The 19,343-nt window shown below is 40.4% G+C and overlaps 1 protein-coding gene across 8 annotated transcripts in view; it reads left to right on the top strand.

The window, feature by feature from the left end:
* CLASP1 (cytoplasmic linker associated protein 1) overlaps positions 1 to 19,343 on the top strand; it is a 313,075-nt gene that overhangs the window by 202,494 nt on the left and 91,238 nt on the right. For 3 of the 8 annotated variants that reach the window (XM_011941644.1, XM_011941642.1, XM_011941648.1), the window contains 5 exons: positions 1,141 to 1,308; positions 1,852 to 1,901; positions 2,664 to 2,834; positions 5,208 to 5,231; positions 18,364 to 18,468. In XM_011941644.1, coding sequence (XP_011797034.1) covers positions 1,141 to 1,308; positions 1,852 to 1,901; positions 2,664 to 2,834; positions 5,208 to 5,231; positions 18,364 to 18,468 — 518 coding nt within the window. Of the gene's footprint in view, positions 1 to 1,140; positions 1,309 to 1,851; positions 1,902 to 2,630; positions 2,835 to 4,673; positions 4,722 to 5,207; positions 5,232 to 18,363; positions 18,469 to 19,343 lie in introns of all 8 variants that reach the window. The other 5 variants (XM_011941646.1, XM_011941643.1, XM_011941647.1 and 2 more) reach the window with 3 other exon arrangements.

Raw genomic sequence — 19,343 nt, 5'->3', positions numbered from 1 at the left:
AGCTCTGCCTCCTGGGTTCTCGCCATTCTCCTACCTCAAGCCTCCCGAGTAGCTGGGACTACAGGTGCCCACCACCACGCCTGGCTAAGTTTTTGTATTTTTAGTAGAGTCATGGTTTCACCATGTTAGCCAGGATGGTCTCAATCTCCTGATCTCATGATCTGCCCGCCTTGGCCTCCCAAAGTGCTAGGATTACAGGTGTGAGCCTCTGCGTCCGGCCTTGGAAATAATTTCTGCTACTGTGACTGTAAATACCAGAAGTTTGATATTAAGACATTCTCTCTTGGGCAGTGCATTGATAACTGCTGCCAATGTTGCATCTGTGATTTTTTTTGAGTTTACTCTTATAGTTGACCAACTCTCCTAATTGATACATGTTAAAATCTAATCTGCAACATTATGGTTTTACTTAGCTGCATTGATACATCCTGATCTAGTACTTGTTGCTCTTTGACTGCCTTCACAGTTAAATTATATTTCACTTGTTTCTGAGCTTATTATAACTATGAAGTGTTCGTGCCAATTTTTTCTGGGCTGGTTTCTACCAAAATAAGTGACATAATTAGTCATTGCTGAAAACTATTAGGAATGGATTTGTTAATGATCTGTTTATGCTGTTTTTATCCTTGTATTGGACCCTTCCCATCCCCAGCCCATTTTTTCTTGGTCTTTAGTTATAATGTAATACCGATTTCAAGTAGCTCTGAACATTTTAAAATTTTTCTTTTGCACATGTTACCTAAGGCAGTCTTAAATACTTTATATCAAGAGATGTGTAATTGAATTTATAATAGCTGCCATTTTAATGAGCCTGTCCTGTGTTCTAGGTATAGTCCTAGATGTTTAGCTGCACCTTCCCTAAGATTCCCCAGTTTTGCAAGTTAGACTCTTTAATTCCCATGTTATAAATGAGGCTGACGTTGAGAGAGGGTAAGTGACTTGCCCATTGTCTAAAAGACAGTAAAATTGTGAGGCCGGGATTTGTACCAGGTTTCCTTTGTTCACCCTCTCCTCCTGCTACTATTAGCAGCTAAACTGAGGCTTCCAGTCCTTGAAAATCCTCTGTGGTGTACTCCAGAGTTCAGCGAAAGACCTGTTTGGATCCTTGGATTAGACCAGGATTTTGTGTGTTTCCTCCAGATGTTACTGGGGTTTCCACAGTCACTTCAGCAGAGAAGCAGAGCACTTATACCACACCTTGGAGTCCTCCTACCAGAAAGCCCTGCAGTCCCACCTGAAGAACTCAGACAGCATAGTGTCTCTGCCTCAGTCAGACCGCTCATCTTCCAGCTCTCAAGAGAGTCTAAAGTAAGGGATTCATCTTTGCTTATCATTCATGTGAGAATTTGTGTTTAAAAGTTTGTCGCATGAAAACACAAATTCTAGCTATGTTTTTACGTGTGTGCTTGTTACAACACCCCCTTACTTCAGGTAGATCCTGGTGCACAGTAAGATCCCACCACGGAGTGGTAAGAAACAGGTTGCTTTGGTCTCTACCATACTGTTTTTCAGTTAAATTTATATGGCAGTCCTAGAATACAGTTTTAGAATAACATAAATGAATTATGGAGTAGTGTGAACTATACACACCAGTGCTTCAGAGAGAGTCTTCCCAGGGGATGTAAGTGTGAACCTGGAGACAAGTTTGGAAATGGAGGGAAGTCAAACTCTGTGACTTAATATATTGTCAGCTCTGCTCTGTGTTCTGTGTTTCTAATTTCTGTCTGTAGTGACTGTTTCACTCTCTGTGTTTGAAATAATTCTTCATTGTAATAATTTCCTGTTGTAGTTTGTATTTGTATTAATTCGGATAAAGTACATGTAATAAATAGTATACATCTTTACTTTTAGTCGTCCGCTGTCTGCCAAAAGAAGTCCTACTGGAAGTACCACATCTAGAGGTGAGACTGACAGCCGCGGAGAAGGCCTGTTCTCGGCTCTGGTGGTCTGTACTTGCAGCTGTGAGAGGCTGCCCAGGCACGGGAGGCCGGCAGCCTGCTCTCAGTTCCTTCGTAGGCTTGAATGTACCCTGCTCTGCCCTGCTCTGACTCTCCAGCAGCGCTCCGCGTTGTCAGGGCCACTCGCTGCTGAGGACAACATTGACGGGGTGACTTAGGAATGGAGCTCTGTGACCTTTTCTCCCCACCTCCCCTGCATGTTGACACTGCCACAAACCGCACCTCCTGTCTCTGATCCTTTGATGAGACAGTGAAGACATCTTGGTGGCATTTTGAGCAGCAGCAGCAGTGTGGTGGTGGTTAGTGGTGGGAGAGTGGCATGTTCCAGAAAGAGGAGGGTGTCTAGGTAAGAGGGCGTGGCACAGTTATGTCATTTCATGAGGAGACTCCATAGACGTGAGCATTTTTTCCTTATCTCACTTCTTCATAGCAAGCAGAAACATGATCCATTTCTTTGGAGTTTATAGTCTTCAGTTACAAGAAAACAAATGTAATTGATACATTACAGTTGAGGTCACTTTTAGTTTCCTTTGGCATTGAACTGTCTTCTGGGACCAGGAAAAACTGTTGGTCAGTTTTTTATGCTCCAACATTTGTTAAAACATGGTATTTGTTTTCAGGAAAGCAAAACAACATCAAATTTTAGCAGTGTATTTTCATAATTCTTTGTAGTCCCTATTCATATTTCCTCCTTTATCACTAAAGCTTCTACAGTGAGTACCAAATCTGTGTCAACGACTGGGTCCCTCCAGCGATCTCGAAGTGATATTGATGTGAACGCAGCAGCCAGTGCCAAATCCAAAGTCTCCTCATCTGCGGGCACGACGCCTTTCAGCTCTGCAGCGGCTTTGCCTCCAGGGTCATACGCATCCTTAGGTAAGCACACCACTGCCACCCTTTCCCTCTTGCACTGCTCTGCAAGAGATGACTCTTACCTCTTAGCAAAATGCAAAAACCCATGATTGAGGCAAGTCTCACTGTGGCAGGGCTACTGTTTAAATCTAAGTAGCTTTGTGCACTTGCTGCTGATCAGCCAGCTACCCTTGTTGAGTGTCCCTTTCTTTGGTGCATCATCCGTTTTAGTGATGAGTAAGTACACAGTACACGCGTGCTCGGAGGGTGGGTGGCACTGAGCACATCCTTTCCTCAACTCTTCCTCCTCCTCCATGGCAAGCCCAGCCACCTCCCATATTGTCAAAGCTAAGTTTTTTCCCCCTCTGACACTGGTGGGAGCAGAGCCAGCAGGTTCAGTGAGGGATTCACCAAAGGTAGTGTAGTTAGGTATTTCTCAATTTGAGAATATAACCAGAGCTGGCAGGGATCATCGGATTGGGTTGTGGGGAGTGGCAGGAGGGATCTGAAGGAATGTGTTGAGCTCATGAATCAGCATAATCATGTCTGTGCAAATGAGTGTTGTCCTTCCATGTGTCACCTTGGGAGGAGCATGCCTTCTGAGGATTGCCCAAAAAAGTTTTTAAAAAATTCCTTTCAAAATTTTTACTATCTCACATAGTGACAAATCAGCTACTCATATTTTTCAGCAAATGCTTAACACGTACTAAGTGTCAGGCTAATTGTTTGTTTCGTTTTGTTTTTGTAAGAGCTAATTCATTCAAAGGCAAAATCTAAGGACTTAGCTGGATTGGTTCTAGTTTAGATTTTATGGAAATGAACAAAATTTAAACTTCCTGAAATATTGAGGTGGAGTTACTCATGTAGCTTTCAAACAAATTCCAGAGTCAGTTCTAAAACTAATGTTCGGAAAATGTTCTCAACATCGGAAGCACAGTGAACAAATAGCATTCAGAGAAGATTTTAGGGTCTGCCATTTATTAGCTCTGTGACCTGGAACAGGCCATGGAATCTGTAAGTCTATTTTCCATACCTGCAGATTACTTGTAATAATAGCCACCTATATGAGGCAAAACAAAATTATATAAAGGTTCTTTATAAACTATTGCCCTGTAAGGTGGAAGAAAGTGTGATTGTGATAGGAACATTATTAATTTGAAAGATATGTGTTCTGGAACATCTACTCAGTCAGTCTTGTTTTTATGGCAATACCTCATACACACATGACAATTGAGAAGAAACAATGTCATTAAGAACTCTCTTTTTTAAATCGTTTTAACTATTCCAACATTATGTAGGAGTGTTGTCCATATGTAACCATTGAGAAAAGGAGAAGTAACAACTCTTCCTTCCTACACTGAATTAGTTCTGTTAATTTTAGTTTAGTTTTTCAGTACTTACCTATGCTTTAGTATATTAGATCCACCTTTAGTATTTGTAATTAGTGTTTGTTTCATTGCTGGAAAAAGTGAGTAAAAATCAGCCATTAGAGTACTCAGTATTTTTGTTTTTCTGTCTGTATTTGGAGTGTTTGAATATGACTGGTATAGACTTCCCCCAGTGCTAGTAAAAGCCCTCACATCTTTTGGTATGATAATATGGAACTGACCCTTCAGAAGCACTGATGGTAAGTTTTCAGTCAAGTATTAACCTCTTCAAAGAACGAGACTGGAGTATTCAAATTCTGTGTTTCCTGAGAATTCTACCTCAATTTCCCTTATTTTGTCCCCAAACAAAAACACCAAAATATTGAAATATAACACAATCCTAGTGAGAATTTGTTACAGTTGCTACTTAGGTTGACACATGACATCTTTGCAAAAGTGTAGCATTAAAGCTGATGATCCTTTTCCAAACTTCTAGAGTCCAGACACATGAGGGAAGACATGGAGTACATAGGCCTGGACTCAGGTACCATGCTCGACAGCTTTCGCTGCTGGACATGTAGTTGGGATAGGCATTGCTAGAGCAAGCTTCTCTGAGCTTCTTACTTGGCTCTGCCCTTTGGGTAACTCTTTAGTATTTTATCTTCTAGTTCCTCCTCTCTGCCCTGTTCTGCTGGTACTTTCTTCCAAGAAAAAGGAACTCTTAAGAGGATTAGAGTTGGCTAAAACAAAAACCAATCTTTCTTTCAACTGTGGCACTACCCTGGGCTGCCCTTCTGTGTTTTATTTTCCAAAGGCAAAAAAACCGTTATGCTATGTCAAGCTAATTTCAATACAAGGCACACTTACTTGCTTCAGACTCTGCTTTGCTGTTGAACTTGTTTCCCTTTTAATTTTGTTTTAAATTGTACTTTTGCTTTTTTAGTAGCTAATAACATTTGGCTTTTTAATTTTTTGAATGTTACTAACTGTTCCCTGTTATCCCTTCCCTTGTTTTTTAATTTGCTTAAAGATGGTACTACCACTAAAGCGGAGGGTAAGCGGTTTGTTTCTGTGATTGAGGTGTGTCTCACTTTCTCTGGTCCTCTGTTCTCACTGAGTGTTGCCCAGTACCCACTTGTCCTCACCAAGGTCCCTGCATGAGATGTTGCACGCTCTTCCTCCTCCTCTCTTTTCATTCTGTCTCCATTGGGTTTTTGCCCTGCCTCTACCTGAGTTCTCCTTCCCTTTCTTGTTCAGTCTTTGTTCTTGTGAATTTCAGCACTAAAGTATGCTGTGCGTGGTTTTTCATGCTGAGTCCACACACGGGGAAGGAGCGTCGATGTCACACTGTGTGCTGCTGTCCTCATGGACTGCCTGTCTTGGGTTTTATTACTCCTGAAGCACTACCTTAGCTTTTGTTTCCTTTTCTTTCCTTTTGTGCTTTTGTGGGCCTCTCAGGATTTGCCTTTCCTGTTTTGAAAGTAAATTTCAATGTCAATTATTCAGACTAAAGGCTGGTAAACGTTTTCTAACAGGTAATTTAAAGAAATTTAAAAAAAAAGTTTTTTCTCTCCTCTAAAGGTACTACTGACTTACATGATGCTATTTTTTATTTGTCTCACAGACACACACCCCATTCATTTATTTACTCTCATTCATCCCCTCATCAACCACGTATTAAATGCCTTCCATGTGCCGTGTTCTGTACTACACACCGAGGATATAACAATGCTGAAAGAAATAGGCATATCCAAATCCACTTTATTTTCTTTTTTATGCCATTCTCAAGAAGCTCTTCCTATTTTTGTATTACCTTTAGAATTTTAGACATAGTTGTTTTAGTCTCTGCAGGTTTTTGATAAGTGCATATAAGACAATATTATTCCTTTGCTAGATGGAACGCATGATATTGCTTTAAGTAATTGAAATTTAGAGGAAGAGTCTCTGCCTAAATAGAGGCTTAGACCCACCAACCTTCAGGATAATTACTTAACAATTAGGAAGAGCTAGTTCATTTTCGTATATTATTTAGTCACCCTAAAGGGCTAGCATGCAAAGTTGGCTGGGTTTAGCTTGCTGTGTGCAGCTCAGTTCCTTTAATCCATGTGTTACTTTCTAAGGGACTCATAAAGGAAAGATAGGAATGGATTTTTTTTTTAAAGGTGAACATGGTCCCAAGATCAGTCTTTCTTAAATTTATCACATCGTGAGAATTACTTGGATACTTACTAAAAATATACTCTTAGCTCCTTCCCCCTGAAGATGCTGATTAAGTTTGGAAGGAACCAGAGAATCTGAATTTCTACTCAGCCTCATTGGTGGTTCTTAGGGTTGGACAAGTTTGTAAAACAAAAAAATTCCAGAATTAAAATAAAGACAAGAAACCTCTGTCCTGATGAGCACGTCGTGTCTGACAGCAGAAGGCAGAGGCTGGTGTGGTTGAAAAGCTGGTTGATAATTTTCTTGGTAATTTTATGTTTCTCCTCCCCAGAGAAACAATCCTGAGTGTTTTCTCAGCCTTGCTGGGAGGGGAGAAGGAGAGTGGAAGAGAATAATGTAGATGAAATGGAAAGCAAAGACATTACGTGGGAAATTATATGTTTTTCCAGAATGTCCTGATTTCTATGCCTATGTAACAGAATTGAAATCAGCCTGTTGTTCCACCCACCCCTGGGATTTTTAACCTTTTTTTTTTTTTCCCCCATCAGTTCCACAGTCCTGAGTAAGGTCGGAATTGCCCTCTCAGTTATTGTACAGGAGACTAACTCTCTGGTTTTCCTTCTGCTGGGAGAAATTGCTTTTATAGAGAGCTCAGACTCCGACAATAGAAACCCTTGCTGAAGAAGCACAGGGAGTGTCAGTGTTTGTGTACAGGGGCTGCACAGGCTGTGGCAACACCTGGCTAGTCAAAGCCTGGAAAGACCTGTGAGTTTGAACACTTCTAGGTTGTCATTGTTCTGTTGGTTTCAGCAGTGAGACTGAGAGAGCCTGTTCTGTTTAGAAAAGCCACAGTGGTTTTTTAGGTAAAGTCTGCAGGAAATGTCACTTGGTGCCTTTTCAATATGAGTTTTCCACCTGCATTTTTGGAACCATTATGGGCCTTTTAAAAATTTATTAATAAGTCTCTTAAATATTTTATAATCTAGCTTATGAGACAAGATGATTTTAAAACAGTTGTATGCTCTAAATTAAAAATTTACAGGGTGGGTGCAGTGGCGCACCCCTGTAATCCCAGCAGTTTGGGAGATCAAGCAGGTGGATCACCTGGGGTCAGGAGTTCGAGACCAGCTTGACCAACATGGTGAAACCCAGTCTCTACTAAGAATACAAAAATTAGCCAGATGTGGTGGCATGCGCCTCTAGTCCCAGCTACTCAAAAGGCTGAAACAGGCCAGGCACGGTGGCTCATGCCTGTAATCCCAGGACTTTGGGAGGCCGAGGTGGATGGATCAGAAGGTCAGGAGATCGAGACCATCCTGACTAACATGGTGAAACCGTGTCTCTACTAAAAATACAAAAAATAAGCCAGGCATGGTGGCGGGCGCCTGTAGTCTCAGCTACTAGGGAGGCTGAGGCAGGAGAATGATGTGAACCCCGGAGGCAGAGCTTGCAGTGAGACGGGATTATGCCACTGCCCTCCAGCCTGGGGGACAGAGCCAGACTCTGTCTCAAAACAAAACAAATCAAAAGGCTGAAACAGGAGAATTGCTTGAACCCAGGAGGTGGAGGTTGCATGAGTGGAGATCATGCCACCGCACTCCAGCCTGGGCAACAGAGCAAGACTCCGTCTCAAAAAAAAGAAAGAAATTTAGGCAGTACATTTGAGTTTATTGGCAATTTTATTGCTATAGTAATTGAGAAAAATATATATTCCTTAGGAGCTATTCATTGTCCACATCAAGGAATACTAACACTTATGGCTAACTAGAAAAATACTTTTTGTAAAGAACAAAAAACTCAACTTTTGGATGAAAGTTTATTTCTAGGTTATTGTCTTCAGTATATTATGTTCAGTAATTTTGGAGATTTTGATGAGGGAAACATAATGTCTTTTATGTTGCACATGAGGAAGTTTATGATTAGATTGTCATATGGTAAATGAATGCATTCTCATACTTTTTAAAAAAGCTATTATGCTTAGGAAAAACATTCATATTTTTCCCCAAATAAGTAACTTTAAATGAAAAGTTACAGTGCTTGGAATGGCCTGTGGGACTGACAACCATTGTTTGTTTTGGGGAATAATCATGTTTATTAAAATGTTGTCAAAAGCCATATCAACTTAACTTTCGGTGATTTTAATTAAGATTACACAATAAAAACCTTATAGCCTTGTCTTCAGGTAAAAGAACTTAGATTTTAGTACAGTTTTACTGGGAAATAAAATGTAAAAAAAATCCAAGAACTGTGAATTTTAGGTAATTGGTCTTTTTATACAATGGAAAAAGTATGCATGTGTATATATGGAAGTAAAAGGGTGTTAAGCCTCTTTTAAATTTTTAAAATATGAAGAAATTTTTTTTTTTTTAAGGCAGGGTCTCGTCTGTCACCCAGGCTCTGGAGTGCAGTGGTGCTATCACAGTTCGCTGCACCCTTGACCTGCCAGGCTCAAGTGATCCTCCTGCCTCAGCTCCCTACCCTGCCCGTCAGTGGTGGGGAGCTGGGACTACAGGCGTGCACCACCGCACCTACCTGGCTAATGTTTTAATTCTTTTGTACAGATGGGGTCTCTCTATGTTGCCTAGTCTGGTCTTAAACTCCTGGGCTCAAGTCATCCTCCTGCCTCAACCTCCCAAAGTGCTGGGATTACAGGTGTAAGCCACCATGCCTGGCAGGAAATTATTCTTTTGGGGAGAATAGTCATAGGTAGCGAAATTTAGAAATGATCGAGTTCCTTGGTTTTGGTTCTATGAAAGATGTCAGTGTATGAGTAAAGGCTGGTTTAATTATGCCCCCAAACAGTGAAGTGTACAACAGATAGGTATGCCAACACGTCCCAGTGTGATGAGAACGGAGACGTACTTTGAAGACCTTTTAATTTTATAATCTGTAATCTGGGAATTTGCTGAAAAATTTGAAACATGTAGAGATCAGAAAAACCCTAGTGACATGAAGCTATTGAGTGATTTTTCATTTGCCTAACAAGGAAATAGGGAAACCAGGCCCACAGACTACACTTGGTACACAGGCTGAATTTCTCCCAGTTTGGAGTCTTTTCTAGAAGGAATGGCAATGTGAGTGAAAAAGAATCCTTAGGAGCAGTATTTAAAAGTCATGAGATGAATGATCTTTCTTTATTCCATGAAAGTTGAAGGCTTTGGGAGCCGCTGTGGCTCAGGCGGGTTGCCCTGGTGCTCGAGGAGGCGAGGCTACACGTTCGAGGCCAACCTGGTCAACACTGATTAAAAAAAAAAAAAAAAAAAAGAAAGTCGAAGGCTTTGCGCTCCTCTTACAAGTCTTTGTTTTCCTCTGAGTCTGGCTTTGCTCTGGTTAGGTTTGTTTGTTGGTCTGTATCTTGTTCATCCCTCCCTCCAAAATTCTTTTGGCCGTACAGTTCTTTTATTTATTTGTTTGTTTATTTATTTATTTATTTATTTATTTATTTATTTATTTATTTATTTATTTATTTATTATACTTTAAGTTCTAGGGTACATGTGCATAACGTGCAGGTTTGTTATATATGTATACTTGTGCCATGTTGGTGTGCTGCACCCATCAACTTGTCAGCACCCATCAATTTGTCATTTATATCAGGTATAACTCCCAGTGCAATCCCTCCCCCCTCCCCCTCCATGATAGGCCCCGATGTGTGATGTTCCCCTTCCCGAGTCCAAGTGATGTCATTGTTCAGTTCCCACCTATGAGTGAGAACATGCGGTGTTTGGTTTTCTGTTCTTGTGATAGTTTGCTAAGAATGATGGTTTCCAGCTGCGTCCATGTCCCTACAAAGGACGCAAACTCATCCTTTTTTATGGCTGCATAATATTCCATGGTGTATATGTGCCACATTTTCTTTATCCAGTCTGTCACAGATGGACATTTGGGTTGATTCCAAGACTTTGCTATTGTGAATAGTGCCACAATAAACATACGTGTGCATGTGTCTTTATAGCAGCATGATTTATAATCCTTTGGGTATATACTCAGTAGTGGGATGACTGGGTCATATGGTACATCTAGATCTAGATCCTTGAGGAATCGCCATACTGTTTTCCATAATGGTTGAACTAGTTTACAATCCCACCAACAGTGTAAAAGTGTTCCTATTTCTCCACATCCTCTCCAGCACCTGTTGTTTCCTGACTTTTTCATGATTGCCATTCTAACTGGTGTGAGATGGTATCTCATTGTGGTTTTGATTTGCATTTCTCTGATGGCCAGTGATGATAAGCATTTTTTCATGTGTCTGTTGGCTGTATGAATGTCTTCTTTTGAGAAATGTCTGTTCATATCCTTTGCCCACTTTTTGATGGGGTTGTTTGTTTTTTTCTTATAAATTTGTTTGAGTTCTTTGTAGATTCTGGATATTAGCCCTTTGTCAGATGAGTAGATTGCAAAAATTTTCTCCCATTCTGTAGGTTGCCTGTTCACTCTGATGGTAGTTTCTTTTGCTGTGCAGAAGCTCTTTGGCCGTACAGTTCTTTACCTCTTTTTTTTTTTTCTGTTACTTGTGCTGACTTTTTTTCTTCCTTCACATCTATCCACTTGTCTCTGTTACTTAATAGATCATAATACAGAAGTGAAGTATATTTTTACTGTTTGTTGCTTTATTTTTATTTGTTTATCTGTATTTTGAGATAGGGTCTCACTCTGTCACCTAAGCTAGAGTACAATGGCATGATCATGGCTCACTGCAGCCTCGACTTCCCAGGCTCAAGTGATCCTCCCACCTCAGCCTTACAAGTTGCTGGGACTACAGGTGTGCAACACCGTGCCCTGCTAATTTTTTGTGTTTTTTTGTAGAGATAGGATTTCGCCATGTTGCCCAGGCTGGTCTTGAACTCCTGGAATCAAGTGACCCTCCTGCCTTGGCCTCCCCAAGTGCTGGAATTGCAGGCGTGAGCCACTGCGCCCAGCCTGCTTGTTTCATTTATTGAAACTTTTTTCCCCTAATTACAACAGAGCATTTTATATCATCTTTTAAAAACATACACAGGTACTCATAGTAATATTACTAAATCAATAGACTGAAAACAAAACAAAATGAAACAAAAGACACCTCTTCCTATAAAATAAATATATATCTGAGTTTTATACAACAGAGGCCCTTTAAGCTGCATAGCTGTGTTTCCAAAAAAGTAAGGAAATGTTCAAAACCGAGAGGATCACAGACTGGAGTGACAAGCTTGAACTGATTTTTAAGGCTGTCCCTGAGGGCTCAGTTATTGATGTGAATAGCTAGACACACAGATCACAAGACCTTGAGCTGACCCAAGGTGAAGATTGAGAGTTGGCATTAAGCCAGCATTGACAAGGGGCTATATATCCATGACAAGGTGGACAAGTGAGAAAAACAAAACAACACAAAAAATCCTCTTTATCTTCACATTGATATGATGTCTGTCTTGACTTTGCCTTAGACAGAGGGGGAAAAAAAAAACCCTAATCTTTTCTCATAATTTGTAACTGAGCTCTCTACTCACACAAGTTGTGGTTTTAAATTTACTTCACGTGTGGTGTTTGGAAGACTCTAAGCTAATGAATTAAAGTAGTTTGTGTTTATACTACCCCAAGGGTGCCTGCCAGGAACAAACATTAAACTTCTGTAGAGGAAGCTGCTATCAAATCTAATTCCTTGGGTTTCCTGCAGATGGAAATCAGCGAAATAAGAGTTCATATGCTGAGTTATATCCATTATGAGTAAGAGGCAGCAGAGAAAAAGAATAAAAACAGAATGTACCCTTAAGGACTTAAGGATCTGTTACAAAATGTAAAATAAGTGTTTAAAAGAAATAAGAAACTTGTATTTTTTAAGGATATATACAACTTAGTAGTCAGAATAATCCTCCCAATTGAAAATATATTACTGTTCTAGAGTAAAAGCGGTGAATCCACACAGCTTCAAACCTAAGCATGGCAGGAGCCTTGGTATGTCAGGGCTAATGCTGGCCATCACCCTAAACCCTGGGGTCCTTGGGCATTTGATGTGATGATTGTGCAGGACAGAAAGGACAGAAAGCCCAAGCCCACTTAAGACCTGCATCATCGTTGGTGAACAAAAAGTTAACTTTACTAAACTGAAAAGAGCAACGGAGAAATTTGCCCATCTTAACTCTGGTACTGGTTTGAAGGGGGAAAGTAATCTCCCTCGAGAATGCACAACCAAAATCTTGATGCAGGATTCTGGTCAGAATTTACATTACCTTTGTAGTCTGAAAAACCCAAATAGATAAATCATTTTAAGTTGACCGTAGATTACTTCTGTCCACAGGACACAATAAAATCAGAGATCTTCTTTGGAGTAATTCAGCTTTAATCTAGATCTTAAAGAATTCCCATAAATTTCCAAGAAGAGTAATCATTTCATTGTCTTAACAGTTAAAGAAATAAAGTGAAATTTTAGAAAGGGAGTAAGAGGCTGTCAAGAAGGACCAGGCAGATTTTGAAAAAGAACAAATGGAACTTCTAGAAATGAAAATATAATAAATTATTAAAATCAAAAACTGGTTGGGCACAGTGACTCACACCTGTAATCTTAAGAATTTTGGAGGCCAAGGCAGGAGGATTGCTTGAGCCTGGGCAATATAGTGAGACCCCATCTCTACCAAAAAATTTTTTTACAGTTAACTAGGCACGGCGGTGCACACGTGTAGCCCAAGATACTTGTGAGGCTGGGGCGGGGGGATCCCTTGAGCACAGAAGGTTGAGGCTACAGTGAGCCATGATCATAACCGCTGCACTACAGTCAGGGCAACACAGCAAGACTCTGTCTGAAAAAAATAAGAATAAAAAACTGCATGGGTAAGTTGAGCAGTAGAATCAGTGTAACTGAAGAGAGAACTCATGAATTAAGAAAGCTAGGAAGAAATTATCCAGACTATATTACAGAGTTAGAAAATATGACAAAGTTGTTAAGTTACGTGCAAGATAGTAAAGAAATTTAACATGTCTAATGGGAGTTTAAGAAGAAGAGGGAGAATGGGGCAGAGACAGTATTTGAAGAGATGATGGTTGGGAATTTTTCATAATTGGTGAAACACACTAAAGCCAGGCACAGTGGCTCACGCCTGTAAGCCCAGCACTTTGGGAGGCTGAGGTGGGGCTCTCCATGTTGCCCAGGCTGGTCTTGAACTCCTGGCCTCAAGTAATCCACCTGCCTCAGCCTCCCAAAGTGCTGGGCTTACAGGTGTGAGCCACTGCAACCAGCAAAATTTCAGTTTTTGAAAATACAAATAAAGTAGGCAAACTTTTGAAAAATGACGAAATACAGAAAAGGTACAAATTAACTGTTAAGAATAATAAATTAGGCATAAGTGTGGATCAGTAGAGTTTTAAAGATAATAGGAAGCCAGGTATAATGGCTCACGCCTATAATCCCGGCACTTCGGGAAGCCAAGGTGAGAGGATTGCTTGAGGCCAGTTTGAGACCAGCCTGGGCAACATAGTGAGACCACCGTCTCTACAGAAAATGTATAAATTAGTTTGTCGTGGTGACATGCACCTGTAGTCCCAGCTGCTCCCAGCTACTAGAAGGCTAAGGTGGCAGGAGAGCTTGAACCTGGGAAGTGAGTCATCAGTGAGCTGTGATCACCAGCCTAGGCAGCAGAGCTACACTCTGTCTCAAAGAAAAAATAATAATTTTTTTTTTTTTTTTTTGAGGCGGAGTCTCGCTCTGTCGCCCGGACTGGAGTGCAGTGGCCGGATCTCAGCTCACTGCAAGCTCCGCCTTCCGGGTTTACGCCATTCTCCTGCCTCAGCCTCCCAAGTAGCTGGGACCACGGGCGCCCGCCACCTCGCCCGGCTAGCTTTTTGTATTTATTAGTAGAGACGGGGTTTCACCGTGTTAGCCAGGATGGTCTCGATCTCCTGACCTCGTGATCCACCCGTCTCGGCCTCCCAAAGTGCTGGGATTACAGGCTTGAGCCACCGCGCCCGGCCTAATAATAATAATTTTTAAAAATTAAGGTAATAAGATAAATTTATGACAGCTTTGTTAACAATTCAAAAACAAATTGCACAAATTTCAAGAAAACCCAAAACTGTTTCTTCAAAGAAATGAGCCATGTGAGTGGTTTTAAGACTGCTCATTAAACAATTTGAATCAGTAGTTAAATTCGTCGCCCTATTCCCGCCGTGCCAAAATAAACTTAATAAAAATGGAAAAGATACTCTAAATTCCTGCCATGCTCAGATGGTTCCACACGTAAGTATCAAACATTGGATAATTGCATTGTCAGTTTATCAGTGGAGATGCAAAAAAACCATAATAAAAACAGGTAATTCCAAGCTTACGTAAACTCAGAGAAAAGGAAAAGAGGGAATACTTCCCTCACTGGTTTTATGCAGCTAGTATGACCAGAGTACATACAAACATTGTGTATATGAGTGTATATGTCATGACCATGTAGGTTCAGCCCAGGTTTAATTTTTCATCTTTTCTTTTTGAGACAGAGTCTCATTTTGTTGCCTAGGCTAGAGTGCAGTGGCACGATTTTGGCTCACTGCAACCTTTGCCTCCCAGGTTCAAGCAATTCTCGTGCCTCAGTCTTCAAAGTAGCTGGTATTAGAGGCCTGCACCACCATGCCCGACTAATTTTTTGTATTTTTGGTATAGATGGGGTTTCGCCATGTTGGCCAGGCTGGTCTCAAACTCTTGTCCTCAAGGGATCTGCCCACCTCAGCCTCCTGAAGCGCTGGGATTACAGGTGTGAGCCGCTGTGCCTGGCCTAATACTTCAAAATTTATTAATGTAGTTCAAATTCAGGAGAAAAACCGTCTTATCTCAAAAGATCAAAACATCAAAAAATTCAAACGTTTGTGATAAAAATTCTTGGCAACTAGGCATAGAAATGAATTTTCTTTTTTTTCTTTTCTTTTTCAGACAGTTTTTTGCTCTTTTGCCCAGGCTGGAGTACAGTGGCACAATCTTGGCTGACTGCAACCTCCGCCCCGGGTTCAAGAGATTCTCCTGCCTCAGCCTTCAGAGTAGCTGGAATTACAGGCGTGTGCCACTACGCCTGGGTAATTTTTGCATTTTTAGTAGAAATGGGGTTTCTCCACATTGGCCAGGCAGGTCTCGCACTCCTGACCTCAGGTGATCCAGTCACCTCAGCCTCCCAAAGTGCTGGGATTACAGGCGTGAACCACTGCGCGTGGCCAAATTTTCTTAACCTGTTGACAGATATACTTTCTGTGAAATTTCAGAAATTCTTTTAAAAAATCTTGTTTGAGTCAACAGTGCTTACCCTCACCGCTTCTGTTTTGCATTGTATTACATGACCAAGACATCACAATAAAGGCAAAGAAGTAAAAGTGAATTATTTGAGGGGAATAAGCTGATGAGTTATTTGTGGGTATTATTCCATTTAGATAACCCCAAATCTGTATACAAATTAGTAGAATTAATAAAAGTTTAGCAGAATCCTAGTGTGTTCAGATCAAAATATAACGATTCCATTCTTACCTGCCAAGAACAGAAAATATAATTTAATAAAATATAAAAATAAAGCAACTTTAAATAAGTCTATAAAAATTGAGTAAGAACTTTGAAAAAATGATCAAACTTTACCAAAAGACATTGAAAAAGTGAAACATAGAAGTTATAATGAGAAGACCAATGTTACAAAGCTTTTCCCCTTAACCCAGACTTTCACATAATGCCAGTCAGCATTTCAACAGGTGTTATTATTGTGTCTGCACGTACATATGGAAGAGAGCAAAGGGCTTAGGAAAAGGTGAATTTACTTGTCCTGCCAATTAGCAGGATGTCCTTTAAAAAAAGCTCATCACAGGCCAGGTGCAGTGGCTTCCGCCCATAATCCCAGAAGTTTAGGAGGCCAGGGCGAGTGGATCACTTGAGGTCAGGAATTGGAGACCAGCCTAGCCAACATGGTCAGATGCTGTCTCTACTAAAAATACAAAAATTAGCCAGGTGTGGTGGTGTGTGCCAGTGGGAAGCTGAGGCAGGAGAATTGCTTGATCCCAGGAGGCAGAGGTTGCAGTAAGCCAAGATCACACACCACTGCACTCCAGCGTGGGCAACAGAAAGAGACTTTGCCTCATATATTAATTAATTAGTTAATAAAAAGCTAATCAGAGTATTGTGATGTCGTGTAGGTATGAACACATTGACTAGAAGGCTGAGAAACCCAGACACGCATAAGTGCTGCTTGATAAACAGTGAAGGTGGCATTTTAATCAGTAAGAAAGCTGTTAAGTAAATTTATTTCAACATTAATTAGTTATATGGAAAAAGTAAAGTATATCCGCTCTTATCCATACATACATAAGTGACTTTTCCAGTAAAATATTAGCAAAATAGTACGCTTTAGAAAAATATAGACGTTGTGTTATAATTTTAAAACTTTCTAAATATGTAAAACAAAACCACATAGTTATTGGTTGTGAAAACATGTATTTACAAAAAAAAAAAAACAAGGGAATGCTGAACACTGCGTTTAGGATCATGTTACCAAATGCTGGGGGAAAGTAGAATACAAGAGGGTTAGCAAAGAGAGTTTTTATTTTTTAAGCTAAATAAGTATACATGTTCATTTAAAAAATCTTTGTGACTTAAATATTTTATAATGAGTTTAAGAATTTAAATTCAGTTGGTTTTTCATGTTCACTTTGCCTTTGTGACTGCCTTGATTTAGCTCGGTGACTTCCTTAGGAAAGTCAAAGGTCATCACTCAGCCTTGCCAGCCAGCCAGGCAGGCACAGGTATATAGACCAGTAGTGTCACATTGGACAAATTGATTTATTTCCCTGTTTCTCGGTTTTCTCATCTGTAAAATGGGAGTAATTACTTTATGTGCTGTGAGGATTCTGAATTGACTCATATATAGTTATTAGTAAATGGTATAGCTTTTCACTTCTGCATAGATTCTAGAGTTTGTGTATAAGTTTTTCCTTAAACTGTTATTAAAAGCCATTGGTTCTTAACTACTTTTACTAGTTTTTTAATGCCAGCTTTCTTTCATTGCTCTTTACCTTTCTTTCTTGAACCTCTTTCAAGCTTTAGGATTTGCTTTCTGCGTTACTTCTCTGTAAGCTTTTTTGCTTGCGGGGGTGGAATTGATTTTGAACAACATAAAAAGCCAGTGGGAGTTCAAGTTGGTTGTGTTTTTCCCATTGAGTTATGACTGGAGAGGCATTTTGTGCTCTCTGGAAACCAAAAAGGCCCATTTTTTTTTTTTTTTTGAAGTTTAATCTCTAATCATACTAGTCTGATCACTAATGATTTTGTGTTTCTGAATTCATTTTTAGTTTTATGTCTTCATGATTCAATAATTGCTGTAATTTTTTCATAACTGCCTACAGCATTGAATTATCTGTGGGCCATCATTTCTCTTAGTACTCCTAATACTGATTCTTTTTAGCTGTCTCTCTCTTTTTAGCTTTATCTTTTCTTTATCTTAGAAACTTACTGACATACATGCTTTAAAAATAGAAGTTTAATGCTACATATCAAAAACACGTTTATTCACTGGGGAGCTATCGCTTCTATGATGGCTGAGTTAAGAAGGTAGACTTTTTTGTTTTGGGTTTTTTTGGGTTTTTTTGTTTTTTTTTTTTTTGCATTACTCTTATTTTCTAGAGTTTTTTTTTTTTACAGTGACAGCTAATATTTTCCATTTTTGGAAATTTGCCAGATTCGTAGACCATAGAAAAGAAAATTTAATCTGGAAAAAATTATGGGAAATGTCCTTAAATGGATATCACTTCCTTGTCTGAAGAGATAACATACTAAAATACTTGGAACCTAAACAACTGCAGGTCCATGGCTCCATCTCAGGAGTTCCTCCTGTGTCCGTAGAACAGTTATGCGTGGATCACGTGCACGTGTGTGTGCATTCTCACCCGGGGGGCGTGGCAGACCTCGTGTGGAGGATCTGCTCACACACGCTGTTGCTCCCCTGTAGTTGGCTGGTCAGTGTCTCTCTTCTGGGGTGTGGGTTCTTTTCTGGAGTAGGTGGCACTTACTGGAAATGTTGTGAAACGCTCTTTTTGCTGTGTCCTCCAGGTCGGATCCGCACAAGACGGCAAAGCTCTGGGAGTGCCACCAACGTCGCCTCTACACCTGATAACCGGGGCCGCAGTCGCGCTAAAGTGGTTTCACAGTCCCAGCGTAAGAAACATATTTTATGCTCTTGCTTACCTCAGTTTTATTCGACAGCTCATTCTGCGGTTGAACATTTTACAATCTTTATATTGACTTCAGAGGGAAAAACACATTTTTTGTGGCTCTAAGGTACTGTGAGTATTCTTACTGTTTGTTGGGTAAGCTTAAAAAATGAAACATTCCAGGCATACATTTGTCTCCTGTCCAGGTGATTTACGTTTTTGTATTGTTAAGCATTAAACATTAAAATGTAGTTTTTCTCCCTCCTTTGAAGCCTGTCAAATTGTAACTTAACCTGTTCTGTGACTCATTTTTGCATTGATAAGGAATCCTTCTGATGTAATTTTAGAACAGTACCTGGGCAGAAAACTATTAATGCTATGTTCTTTCCAGTGGTAAATAAGTAAATCCATTAAAAGCTCTCCCCCTTTAATTCTGTGCTCTAACATTTGCAGCCCACACCTCTCTTCCTGCCATGTGGGCTCTTGCTTTGCCTAGCTGCTTCCATGATTGCGTCTCTGTATATGTGCAGTCAGTTGCTTTGTTAGCCTTAGCCATGAAAGCAGCCACAGCTGGAATGAGTTTATTCTGGCCACTCTTCAGATCCTGCCTTGATGTCTCACTTTCCAGCCACACATAAACTTTAAGGGGCCTGCTTCCCCTCTGTGCGTGTCGAGTAGAGCTGGGTAGCAAGAGTGCTCCTGGGCAAGGTGAGCGTGGGAAGGAAGTCTTCCTGTCCCCAGGAGCTGCATATGGTCCCACAGCATAGCCCTCACTAGCTGACATTTGTCTGCCTCCTTTGTGACCCAAGGAACTGTCTGTTGCAGAGAGTGCTCAGTCTTTAAGAGTCCAAACTTTAAGAGCTCTCTTAGTATAGAGAA

The sequence above is a fragment of the Colobus angolensis genome, unplaced genomic scaffold (genome assembly GCF_000951035.1).
Source record: "Colobus angolensis palliatus isolate OR3802 unplaced genomic scaffold, Cang.pa_1.0 Scaffold20, whole genome shotgun sequence".
NCBI lineage: Eukaryota > Metazoa > Chordata > Mammalia > Primates > Cercopithecidae > Colobus > Colobus angolensis.
The sequence above is the reverse complement of the archived record's forward strand: the minus strand, read 5'-3'. Positions and strand labels throughout refer to the sequence as shown.